Here is a 13,579-nt window from a genome sequence, read left to right as displayed (position 1 = left end):
ACTCTATAGTGTGTTCTTAGGGGCATACAAGATGAGAAAGTAACACATAATGGAATCATCTGAGCATCTGTGTTGTGTCGGGCAAGCAGTGGTGGAGGAAAAGCTATAAATACACAGAAAGATTTAATAAAACAAGTGGACCGTGCAGGTCTTTTGCATGTTTTAGCCCATTTAACACGCAGTCCATATGCAGTATTTAACATTAACATCACTGATTTATCAGAGCAGACCATTAGGTTTTAGACTGATGAATGCTTTAATGTACTTTCTTTCCTTTTTGAATAATGTTTACCCTTTAGACAGATGCTTATTTCAGTTCATGTCGGTATATGTAAAGCAGAGACCAGACTGCTGAAGGTAAGTGATCCATCACAGTAAATCTAATTTTTTGTATTTCATTGTAATGCAATGTAATGTGTTCAGGCAGCTTCACTGCAACCCTTTTAATGTATAAAATAATCAGTGACGATCTCTGTGATGGATGACTTATCTTAGGGTAGTTCAGAGTATACTGACAGAAATAGTGGAATCCTTGTTTTGGGCAGTGTAGTTATTTTGACTCTCTGTTCCTGTGCTCATGGTAAGGTTTAGGTTGCAGCCTTAAAAATTATGTAGTGGCACTGGAGGGGGGAGCCACACATGTGTGGACACATGCATGCCAATTCACACAGGTTGAAAGCTTCATTAAGTTGGCTCATTAACCTTAGTCTGGGTTCTCAGCGGGACTCAGATTCATAATTGTTTTCTAGCTGTATGAAGCAGACATTTACTGTGAAAGTTCACTGGTTATTGACACCCTGCGCTGAAAGCTTTATGGGGTTAGCCACAGCTTGTTTACACTTTGGGTGTGTGAGAAATTGGTGCATTGGGTGGTTAGAGTGCGGTGTGTGGGATGCATTTGTTTACAGTCGAGAGTGTGTATGTTTGTGAAGACTTTAATGGTGGGAGCAAATTTTTTAAAAAGTCATGCGTGTAATGAGTGTGGTTTTGTATTTGTCAGATTTCAGCCCGGATTCTTGAAGCCCACCAGAATGTGGCCCAGATGAGCCTCATTGAGGCCAAGATGCGCTTTATCCAGGCGTGGCAGTCCCTTCCTGAGTTTGGGATCACTCATTTCCTTGCAAAGTATGTTTGTCACAACTGACTTAAGATTTATCTTTAGACATCTACTCCCTTCACCCTCACCCACACTGACAGTGACATATTTAGTCATTTTATCTACACACTTTCATTTCACAGTAGATTCTATCTCTCTCTTTTCTTCTCTGCAGGTTCCAGGGTGGAAAACGGGAGGAGTTGATCGGCATCACCTATAATCGTTTGATCCGGATGGATGCCAGCACTGGAGATGCCATCAAGACATGGCGCTTCAGCAACATGAAACAGTGGAATGTCAACTGGGAGATCAAGATGGTAGGAAATCCATAGAACGCCTTTGCATTTAATATTCCCCGCAAGTGTGAATATTAAAAAAATTACCAGATACCAAATTAACATGTTATTTTGAAAACAGAAAACACACAAATTTTGTGGGGTTTTTTTGTAGTTTTTTTTTAACCTTCTTGCATTTTTTTTTGTTTTGCTTTCCTTAACTCTGTTTGCTTGATAATTAAGTGAATAACTTGTATTTCTTGATGAATTATTCTAGTAAAGGGTTGTAAGGGGGAAAATTCTTTGTAACTCTTGTTGTGGCACAAGCTGATCATGCCTGTAAAAGCAAAGAACTGTGTCAGCCAAAGGATGACTGATGTGCTGTGCTCTGTGTGCTCAGGTGACCGTGGAATTTGCAGACGAGCCCAGTCTGTCTTTCATCTGTGCTGAGGTGGACTGTAAGGTGGTCCATGAGTTCATTGGAGGCTACATTTTCCTGTCCACACGCGCCAAGGACCAGAATGAGTCTCTAGATGAGGAAATGTTCTATAAGCTGACGAGCGGCTGGGTTTGAGCTGTGCCTGGCTGCCAGGGTTCAATGATTGTAGGTCAGGGGCCAGGAGGGGAGTGGCTGGGGGTCAGAGGTGAAAACTCATTGTATGAATTTATTTTACTTTACTATTTTTCAGTCTTTTTAATTGTTTTGTGCTGCGCTGAAAAGTCCAGAGTAGCATGACTATTGCCATGGCTGACACCGTTTTTGCTGTTATAGTTTTTTTTGTAGTAGTAATGCTGACACGGCGATTTGTTGCAACACTAATATTGAGGTGGATGCAGTCCAGATGAACTCTGGTGGTTGAGCAGAAACCTTAGTTTGTCTGTTGTCCTACAACCACCTGTCTCCTCTCCTCCTGGACTGGCCATCAACTTACGTCCATGACAACCCTTTAAAACCAATCAAACGTCAGAATGAATCCCAAAGAATCTTTTTTTTTTTTTTCCCCTTTGTATTCTTTCCTATTCACTTTCCTTTTTCTCTCTCTTTTGGAACTGGATTTAAGATGCTGGCATAAAAAGGTAGATACAATGTAATTGTAGTGCCACAGGTACCTACAGTTACTCATCCTAAAAGATGGTCATCAAAAGAGTATGTGTAACAGCAGAGGCCAATCTCCGCATGTCCATCGTATCCTCTCCATGAAAAGTTTAATCTCTTTAAAGTCACTTGTGAGCACTTGTGCAGTATACAGTCCTGTTCATGAATAAGCTGTCCTGAACTTTGCTTTCTTGTTTCTGATGCCTGTCTTTGCCTCACAACTTGTGTCCTCCTTGTTGGGTCGCTCTGTTGATAATGTATTAGCTGACAAGTGTGACATTGTGAAATGTGCTTTGTATTTAATAGACTGCTAAAAATGAGAATACACTACAGTTCAGTGCGACAGCATGAGTGTCAGATGGGTTTGAAAAATGTGGTTTCTGACTGATGTAAATGTCCCCGCTGCAAAAATGTTCATTCGGTGTAGCGTTCACTAGAACCATCTAGTATTTTTTTTTTAAACTGCGTTGTAAAAATGTTCAGTTAGGATGTTTAGCTAAGGTTATTAACATGCCTTAAAAAAAACATACATTTTCTAAACTGTAAGCTGTCGTCTGTTGAGACAGAGCTGTTTCATTTTAAGTGCACAAATTTTGTGTCAGAGAGCACGTGTCTGTTTATGGCTCTTTTTCTGACCACAGTTTTAAGTTGGCAAGTATAAACTTCTAAAGTCATCCACAGACCTGAAACCACTGATGTCTCATAGCATAGTGGGTGTACACTACATAACAGGAGGGACACTATCACATTTCCCTTGTACTGGCTTTTAACTCTATTTTGTTTGTCACACCATATAGTATTATTATTATTATTATTGTTGTTATTATTATCATTATTATCAGTACACACCAGCAAAAGGTCACAGAGTTTAAAAAATAAATATGCAAACTTTTGTTCTGTCCTCAGTATGAAGGATCAGTAAATGAAGTATTGTTATTTGTAACTAATGTAAAAACGTTTTTATAGAACTGTACAGTTGTTGTGGTTGTTTTGTTTTTTGTTTGTTTTTTCTGCATTTGGGGTTTTGCAGTTTTTTCCTTTCAGAAAAAAAGGGGGTAAGCCATCTGTCAACATGTGTAGTGTCCAGAAGTGTCTACTTATGTTGCGGTCTTACTGAGTTACAGATGAAGATATACGTGAATATATATGAAGACAACATTTGTTTCAAACTCCAGGCTTGGTGAAGAAGTTCTGTTAAGTATAGATTTTTTTTTTCTAAAATGCAGATTCTTTTTTTTTTTTCATTTTTGCTTAGTTTTATTGATGTTCTGTTTCCTCTCTACCTTTCCATTTGTAACCTTAAGAGTCATTTTTAGCTTCTTTTAAAAAAAGAAAAAAAACTGACATTGTCATCGGTGTGCTTTTTTTTTTTTTTTTTTTGCTGCACGTTTGACTCTGTGCCATTTTAGGATAATTCACTACTTATTACTTGTCTGGTTTTTGTCACAATTGAATTGTGCAATTTAATAATGTCCTTATGAAGGTGACTCTGGAGTTTGGGGACAAATTAGCTAACAAAAAAAGAACCGAGGTCAAAGAAAACCAAGCTTGGTCTGTTTGTTTTATTTTCTCTGGCATTTTTGTCTGCCTTCAGTGTCAAGAGTAGCAGTGCATGTCCTGCTGTTCTGTTTTCTGACTGTAAAAATGCATTTATTTTAAAAAATAATAAAGTAATTTTTATTTAAACTATTTGTCTCCATCCCTGATTTGACATAATTTACCGTATCTTCTGGCTCCGGGTTGATGATCAGGTGATGCTGTGACTAGTTTTGCCCTGCTGTTCCTTGTGTTTATTCACTTGTCTATAAAGGTTTTGTGTTATCAAAGCTGCTAAGTGCAATTCCTTCTGATTGCCCAACCAAAAAAGTGGTCCCCTACGAGTTCTTTGTGCCTGTTGGGTCTTTGCATCAGCTGCACCATTATTGTCTTTTATGTCATAAATGGGGTGAGTTTGTAGATTTTATTGTTAAGACACTGGCCATCATGCTCCTGGCCACAGTCACACTAATATAGCTGTTTTGAAATGGCATCTTTTGCTTGCTCATTTGTGTGGCTTGATCTTACTCATTTGATGGATGAAACTTTACCAGAGCAGTGCCGAGTGGAAGACATCACTTTTGTCATTCACTGTTGCATGCTGCAAGATGTGTCTAAAAGCTTTAGAGAAAAACAACAAAATTGAACCTTGAGGTGAGGATGCATTTTCTTTCTCTCAAAAACTTATTTTCTTTGCATATATACAAGTGCACTGATTGTGTTTCTCCACCAGAGAGCAGTGTACAGCCATCTGTACTCCCCATGTTTCTACTGGAGTCTAATGCTGGGTGCATTCTAAACCTCTCCAAGCTGCCTTTGCCTACATCAGACTTGTGTACCTGGCATCCAAGCAGAAACAGAGTGCCAGATTGAGGAGGAGATTAGATCAGAGAATGCCTGCAGACAGTCTGCCGATTTGCAAGATTTTGCCCATTCCCCTACAGTGGACGTGGCATATGCTCGTCTGTCACCTGCAGAGCTGTTCAGTTATGGAGGTGTTAAACATGGAGCTTCTCACATGACCTTTTATAAAGATTTTAAAGATGACAATGATTGTGATCATGTGGTTGGATGATTTGATGAGGTCATTAACAACTGCTTTGAAAGTACAGCAACTATTATAAATACCCCCCTTTTTTTTTAAGTAAGTTTAAAGTTAAAAATTACTGGCCCTACCACAGAACCCTGAGGAACTCCATAACTAACTTTTGTGTGTGTGTAGAAGGCTCATCCTTTATATTAGTGTTTTTTTTTTTTAAACTTTGGTTCATAGAGCTACTGCCACTGCTTTTGTTAAAATATAGAGAAGGTTGGATTTCTTGTGTGTAACTGGCTAAAACTGCCTGGATCAAGGCTTTAATTAGAATCACTGCAACTTTAAAAATATGTTTTTCAGGGTCACTAGAAATGTACTGGCAAACACTTCAGCTTTGATGACACTTTTTTTTTTTCTTAATATAGAATCTCCTTTCCAGTTCAGCGTTAGTCCTCCAGTCCTTTCCTCCAACATTTCATCTAATAGTCTTATTTCAGTGTATTTCAACAGCCCTGCAGTCAGATGTGAGATCAGATGAGGTGTGCAGCATGACAGCAGGAACAATGAATCCTGCAAGAACATCCTGTTCTTGTGGAAAATGTGTCGCAATCCACCACTTAAACTGGCAAGCTGGGGGGTTATAACTTCCAAGAAACCTTTTGAAGCGCCCAACAAATCAAGTTGGATCTAGATATGGAAGCATAAATGTGGCTTTTCTTCTGCCTTTCTCTAAAGGCCTCTGATGTTCCCTATATAGCCTATACTCCAGTGGGATCTTGCCCTACTGTATTCACAGTGTGTATTGGAAGTAAAAACGTCACAATAATGGCTCCAACCCAATGACGGGTAATTCTTTGAACCTCTAGACTGCCTTGATGTGACAGAAGAATAATGTTGAAGGAGACTTGAAGGTGACATTTATAGACAATACTGCTCACAAACAATTTCTGCATTTTGCAGGAAGTAAACACATAAAAGAGGCAGCACAATGCAGAGAGCAAAGTAGCACCTGTTGTCATTCAATGCAACAGCTTCCTGGCTGTCTAGAGTTCAATTCCACTTTCCTGTACTTCACAGCCAGTTAAAGTCATTGTTAATGTCATGAAGCTCTCTCTCTCTCTCTCTCTCTCGGAAACTCTTTCTGACATTTACCCTCTTTGCCTGCAGTGAGCAGTGTGCCACTGATAATGTCAGCTATGCCAGCAGATGTGCTGATAAGATGGTTTAAAGTTGGCCTTGAAATTTTCTTAAAGAGAACTTTTTTCTTTGCTCTTCAAACCACTGTTTTGATTTCATCTAGATCAGTAGTTTTTTTTTTCTTTTTCTCGTTCTCAAACTGCGGGCACCTACTGTGAAAATGTCATTGTCATGGGAAATGTGTGGTGGTTGAAGTACCTACCATTAATATGATTTAAAAATGATGAAAGCGAGTTTTTAGGGATGGTGATGCTGCTCTGATGGTCACTCAAACATTTCGGGTTAGTCCAGACTGAAATATTTTGACATTCGTGTTCCCCGTGTGTGAGTGGTTTAAGTTCAGTTCAATTCAATTCAGTTTTATTTATATAGCGCCAAATCACAACAAACAGTCGCCTCAAGGCACTTTGTATTGTGGGTAAAGACCCTACAATAATACAGAGAAAACCCAACAGTCAAAACGACCCCCTATGAGCAGCACTTGGCGACAGTGGAAAGGAAAAACTCCCTTTTAACAGGAAGAAACCTCCAGCAGAACCAGGCTCAGGGAGGGGCAGTCATCTGCCGCGACCGGTTGGGCTGAGGGGAGAGAAAGACATGCTGTGGAAGAGAGCCAGAGATTAATAACAATTAATGATTAAATGCAGAGTGGAGTATAAACAAAGTAAATAAGGTGAATGAGAAGAAACAGTGCATTATGGGAACCCCCCAGCAGACTAGGCCTATAGCAGCATAACTAAGGGATGGTTCAGGGTCACCTGATCCAGCCCTAACTATAAGCTTTATCATAAAGGAAAGTTTTAAGCCTAATCTTAAAAATAGAGAGGGTGTCTGTCTCCTGAATCCAAGCTGGGAGCTGGTTCCACAGAAGAGGCGCCTGAAAGCTGAAGGCTCTGCCTCCCATTCTACTCTTAAGTATCCTAGGAACTACAAGTAAGCCAGCAGTCTGAGAGCGAAGTGCTCTGTTGGGATGATATGGTACTATGAGGTCTTTGAGATAAGATGGGGCCTGATTATTCAAGACCTTGTATGTGAGGAGAAGAATTTTAAATTCTATTCTAGATTTAACAGGGAGCCAATGAAGAGAAGCCAATATGGGAGAAATATGCTCTCTCTTTCTAGTCCCTGTCAGTACTCTAGCTGCAGCATTTTGGATCAGCTGAAGGCTTTTCAGGGAGCTTTTAGGACAGCCTGATAATAATGAATTACAATAGTCCACCCTAGAAATAAAAAATGCATGGATTAGCTTTTCAGCATCACTCTGAGAAAGGATGTTTCTAATTTTAGAAATATTGCGCAAATGCAAAAAAGCGGTCCTACATATTTGTTTAATATGTGCATTGAAGGACATATCCTGGTCAAAAATGACTCCAAGATTTCTCACAGTGTTACTGGAGGCCAAAGTAATGCCATCCAGAGTAAGTATCTAGTTAGCCACCATGTTTCTAAGATTTGTGGGGCTGAGAACAAGAATTTCAGTTTTATCTGAATTTAGAAGCAGGAAATTAGAGGTCATCCAGGCCTTTATGTCTTTAAGACATTCCTGCAGTTTAATTAATTGATGTGTGTCATCTGGCTTCATTGATAGGTAAAGCTGAGTATCATCTGCATAACAATGAAAATTGATGCAATGCTTTCTAATAATACTGCCTAAGGGAAGCATGTATAATGTAAATAAAATTGGTCCTAGCACAGAACCCTGTGGAACTCCATAATTAACCTCAGTGTGTGAAGAAGACTCCCCATTTACATGAACAAATTGGAGTCTATTAGATAAATATGATTCAAACCACTGCAGTGCAGTACCTTTAATACCTATAGTATGCTCTAATCTCTGTAATAAAATGTTATGGTCAACAGTATCAAAAGCTGCACTGAGGTCCAACAGGACAAGAACAGAGATGAGTCCACTGTCAGAGGCTCTAAGAAGGTCATTTGTAACCTTCACTAATGCTGTTTCTGTACTGTGATGAATTCTGAAACCTGACTGAAACTCTTCAAATAAACCGTTCCTCTGCAGATGATCAGTTAGCTGTTTTACAACTACTCTTTCAAGAATCTTTGAGAGAAAAGGAAGGTTGGAGATTGGCCTATAATTAGCTAAGACAGCTGGGTCAAGTGATGGCTTTTTAAGCAGAGGTTTAATTACAGCCACCTTGAAGGTCTGTGGTACATAGCCAACTAATAAAGACTGATTGATCATTTTTAAGACTGAAGCATCAATAATTGGAAAGACTTCTTTGAACAGTCTAGTAGGAATGGGATCTAACAAACATGTTGCTGGTTTGGAGGAAGTAACTATTGAAGTTAACTCTGAAAGATCAACTGGAGCGAAAGAGTCTAAACAAATACCAGCAGTGCTGAAAGAATCAGAATCAGAATCTTTATTGTCATTGTACACAGAAGTTGCACAACGAAATTTAAAATGCATTCCTTTCTAGGTGCCTCAGACAATAAATAATAAAATAATAAAAATATGAGTGATAAAAATGATTACTAAAATACAGTGCACAATAGTAAATTAAGACGAATCTAGCCCCAATACACACACCAACGCACGCACACAGTCAGCACTACCACCCCACATCACTGTCCAAACCACACAGAGTTCAGTTCAATGATAGCCCTGGCATAAAAGCTGTTCCTCAGTCTGTTTGTTCTGGCCTTCATTGTCCTGAAACGTCTGCCTGATGGCAGTAGCTGAAACAAGGAGTGTCCAGGGTGTGAGGGGTCCTGGAGGATGTTCTGTGCCCTCCTCTGGCAGCGGGCATTGAACAGTTCCTGGAGGGAGGGCAGGGGACAGCCTATGATCTTTTGAGCCGTGTTGATGATTCGCTGGAGTGTTTTCCTGTCTGCTGCTGTGCAGCTGTTGAACCACAGCAGCCGAACATGAAGAATAATCTTTGAGATGGTTATGAATAATTTTTTCTCGAATGTCTAAAATTTTATTTGTAAAGAAATCCATGAAGTCACTACTAGTTAAAGTGAAAGGAATGCTTGGCTCTACAGAGCTCTGACTCTTTGTCAGCCTGGCTACAGTGCTGAAAAGAAACCTGGGGTTGTTCTTATTTTCTTCAAGTAATGATGAATAGTAAGATGTCCTAGCTTTACGGAGGGCTTTTTTATAGAGCAACAAACTCTTTTTCCATTCTAAATGAGCATCTTCTAATTTAGTGAGACGCCATTCCCTCTCCAGCTTACGGGTTATCTGCTTTAAGCTGTGCGTTTGTGAATTATACCACGGAGTCAGGCACTTCTGATTTGAAGCTTTCCTTTTCAGAGGAGCCACAGTATCCAAAGTTATACGCAGTGAGGATGTAAAACTATTGACGAGATAATCGACCTCACTGGGAGCAGAGTTTAGGTAGCTGCTCTGCACTGTGTTGGCACATGGCACTGAAGAGCATAATAATGAAGGAATTAGATCCTTAAACCTAGTTACAGCACTTTCAGAAAGACTTCTACTGTAATAAAACTTATTCCCCACTGCTGTGTAATCCATTAAAGTAAATGTAAATGTTACTAAGAAATGATCAGACAGGAGGGGGCTTTCAGGGAATACTGTTAAGTCTTCAGTTTCTATGCCATATGTTAGGACAAGATCCAGAGTATGATTAAAGTGGTGAGTGGGCTCCTTTACATTTTGAGAGAAGCCAATTGAATCTAACAATAGATTAAATGCAGTGTTGAGGCTGTCATTCTCAGCATCTACATGGATGTTAAAATCACCCACTATAATTATTTTATCTGAACTGAGCACTAAATCAGATAAAAAGTCTGAGAATTCAGACAGAAACTCTGAGTAAGGACCAGGTGGACGATAGATAATAACAAATAAAACAGCTTTTTGAGTTTCTCAATTAGGATGGACAAGACTAAGAGTCAGGCTTTCAAAAGAATTAAAACTTTGTCTGGGTCTTTGATTAATTAATAAGCTGGAATTGAAGATTGCAGCTAATCCTCCTCCTCGACCTGTGCTTCGAGCATTCTGACAGTTACTGTGACTCGGGGGTGTTGATTCATTTAAACTATCATATTCATCCTGCTGTAACCAGGTTTCTGTAAGGCAGAATAAATCAATACGTTGATCAATTATTAAATCATTTACTAATAGGGACTTGGAAGAGAGAGACCTAATGTTTAACAATCCACATTTAATTGTTTTATTTTTTTTGGTGCAGTTGATGAAGCTGTATTATTTATTGTTTTTGAATTTTTATGCTTAAATAGCTTTTTGCTGATTTTAGCTTTGTTTTTTGGTGGTCTGGGAGCAGGCACCGACTCTATGGGGATGGGGTTTTGGGGGGATGGCAGGAGGAGAGAAGCTGCAGAGAGGCGTGTAAGACTGCAACTCTGCAGTTACCCTCTAATTTTTTTTCATCAAGAGCCACAATGAAGTAAAATCTTGAATAAATTTTCATTGGATTTATGATGAAACAACCTTGGCAATCTCCTGAGTTCTAGTTTGTTCTCTAGCAGCATAGAAATGTTTTTGACTCGTGTCATAATCTATTTTTTTTAAAAGGTTTTTCAGAATAATTAATAGCCTTGGGTATTTAGGACTGTAAATCAACAACAAATGACTGTAATCCTTAAAAATCAAATGTGTCTCCAGCGTTATTTGAGTTATTTTTTTTAGAGTAGAAAGTAGAAATCCTGCTTAAATAATGTCAGATTCATCATTATTTAACAGCCCTTCTTTTTCTTTACAGTATCTTCAATATTAAACCATATGGAACATCACTACACGCAGTCTGTGGGCTTCACTGTTTGATTTCACGTTAGATGACAAGAATCCCACCATTGACAGAGCTCACATATGTTACTGCCATTATCCTGGAAAGTTCAGTCTAGATATTTCCATGGAAAAGGCTCAGTGTGGGCTAAACACTAATGAGTGCCAAGAATCTTATCTTGATGTCATCCATTACACTCTGGAGCTGCTAACCTGACTTTAAAGATCTTTAAAGACTTTATGAACACATGCTCTGGTCAAAGTTCTTTTTTTTTTTCAAAGCTAAAGCAGGAATTCAATAAGTGTGACATTGGTCAGGTTGAGATTAGTTTGCTGTATTCTACAAGCCTTAGGGTAGGAGATTTCATAGATGTACATATACATGATTATGCTTTGACTCAGACACAAGAAGTTGCCTTAATAGCTTCAGAAGAGATTATCCTTCACCTGTTCTGGTCTTGGTGAGAAAACAGTCCCCCTCCATGACCCAAATTAAGCACTGCTACGTGCTCATGTCTTGGATGAGTACGTAAGCCTTAGCTCCACCATCTTGTCAGTCTCGCTTTGAATTCCAAGACATCACGTACGTATTTGCAGAAATGTAAGTGTGTCATTAAAGTCTCAGAGCCGATCCAGAGGGTGTCCTCTAAGCAGATGAGGTCATGTCACATGGTGTTTATTGAGATGAGATGGGCGTGTTGTGAGCCAAGACGCTTGCTTCATCACTTTCTGTAAGATTGCATGGTCATGCGTACACAAGGATAAGCAAAAAGGGCCAGAAACCAAAGCTGAAGCTACAGATGTTGTGTATTTCAGCTCACGTAACATTTCAACCATAAGCTGCTCTCAGGCTATTTGCTGTGAGAGTCTTTAAAGTAATTCACTTCTCCCCCAGGGATCTTTTGGCTTTAAGCACTGTTGCACATAATTGGGTAATTTGCATTACCTCTCTCTCAAAAACTTATTTTGTATGGCTAAATCCTGTTTTGTTTTTTGTTTTTTTTATAAACCATGTAATGCAATTTAAAAGACTGCTTTGTCAGGGAATGCATTTGGAACAAAAAGACAAGTGTCAGGTTGCTTTTCGTGGTAGTGGAAGAACTTATCTCTGCCTGGGGCATAATGAGAGTCCACATATTCAGGTCTGCTGACTTGTCTGACAAGGAAAAGAAACAGAAGTAGCCTAATGCTGCTATTGCCAGAGTTGAAACTTTTTTTTCTTTTTTTGGGGGGGGTGGGGTGGGATCTGAGAAAAGAAAGTGAACAGAGAAGTTTTAATGGAACAATTAAAATAGCATTTTTAGTATGAACTATTCCTTGTAGGTGTATATAAATTGATCTCCTTGGATCAATAGCATTAAAACAGCCTGTACAGCCATCACTTTTAAAGACTTCTCCCTCAGGTTCATCCTCTTTTTTTTTTAATTGCCTGTTTGTTATAGTGCTGTGTTAGTCCCAAAGTCTCAGTAGCCCCACCTCCAGTATCTTCACATTATCTCCCTTTGGTGTCATGGAGAAGTGTCTCTTGTCCGACAGTAAAACCCAAATTAAAGCGTCAAATTTAAATTGGAATCTTACTGTATTACCCAGAGGGCTTTGCACTTTGATCAGCTAATTCAGCTGCTTTTGACTGTCAGTTGGCAGTCAAACAGTGATAAGGGGTGGAGCAAGAGTGAATCACTGACAGGCAGAGATAGGAGAAAGAGAAAACACAGGACAGCACTAAAAAAAAAGCTCGAAAAGAAATAATAGATGTGATTCTTGCCTGTATTTATGGCACCAGGTTCCAGCATTCGTTGGGAATACTGTATTTAGAAGTGACCAAAAAAAAAGTTAGAAGTTGTGTGAAGAAGTCCTTTATTGAAGGACTTCTTTAATATAATGCATGAATGCAGACTGAGTGACTCCAGTGATGATTGCAGGTGCCTGAGTCCTTTACAATAAAGGTGAGACGCACACACACACACACACACACACACACACACACACACACACACACACACACACACACACACACACACACACACACACACACACACACACGGCTATCATTCAGCTGTCCTGCTGCTGTGATAGAGATGGATTTAGTTTGTATTGTTTAATGGTGCGTGCCTCCATTACAGAGTCTTTTGCCCAGTGAGTTGTTGTCAGATTTGCCTTCAGCACACCCCAGAGTATTAACTTTGATTCAGGATGAGCTCTTCTGAAAATCATTTTCCTCCCCACTCCTGCATAAAGCATCTGCCTGTGGACAAAATTAGTTTCTAAAATGTTGCCACGAGTACATGGTGGCAGGAAAATGCAAAATAGACAAAGACTGAACAAGGTTTCACAGTTATGAAATATTTGGCATTTCACATTGTGTACTCCGTACTACAGCAGCGGCCTTAGAGTGAGAGGCTGAATGGTTCACTTTGTAATAGATGTTAATTTACGTTACTGATTTTCAATGTTTTCATGGCTGAATTGATGTGATACACTGTAAAAACAAAATTCTCCTGTTAAATTACGGTAAAGTATTGGCTGCTGGCTTTTCAAGCATTATACTGTTATTTTACAATTTACACTGCGTAATCTACCCCTAAATATTAATAATAACAGCTCATGT

At 39.2% G+C, this 13,579-nt stretch overlaps 1 protein-coding gene across 2 annotated transcripts in view; it reads left to right on the top strand.

Annotated features, from left to right (window-relative positions):
• fermt2 (FERM domain containing kindlin 2) overlaps positions 1 to 3,841 on the top strand; it is a 37,423-nt gene extending 33,582 nt beyond the window's left edge. For both annotated transcript variants that reach the window (XM_030718694.1, XM_030718695.1), the window contains 3 exons: positions 1,001 to 1,125; positions 1,272 to 1,413; positions 1,772 to 3,841. In XM_030718694.1, coding sequence (XP_030574554.1) covers positions 1,001 to 1,125; positions 1,272 to 1,413; positions 1,772 to 1,945 — 441 coding nt within the window. In that variant the 3' untranslated portion in view covers positions 1,946 to 3,841. The remainder of the gene's footprint in view (positions 1 to 1,000; positions 1,126 to 1,271; positions 1,414 to 1,771) is intronic.
• Positions 3,842 to 13,579: the final 9,738 nt, after the last annotated feature.

The sequence above is a fragment of the Archocentrus centrarchus genome, chromosome 22 (genome assembly GCF_007364275.1).
Source record: "Archocentrus centrarchus isolate MPI-CPG fArcCen1 chromosome 22, fArcCen1, whole genome shotgun sequence".
Lineage (NCBI taxonomy): Eukaryota > Metazoa > Chordata > Actinopteri > Cichliformes > Cichlidae > Archocentrus > Archocentrus centrarchus.
This window is presented reverse-complemented; position numbering and strand designations above follow the sequence as displayed.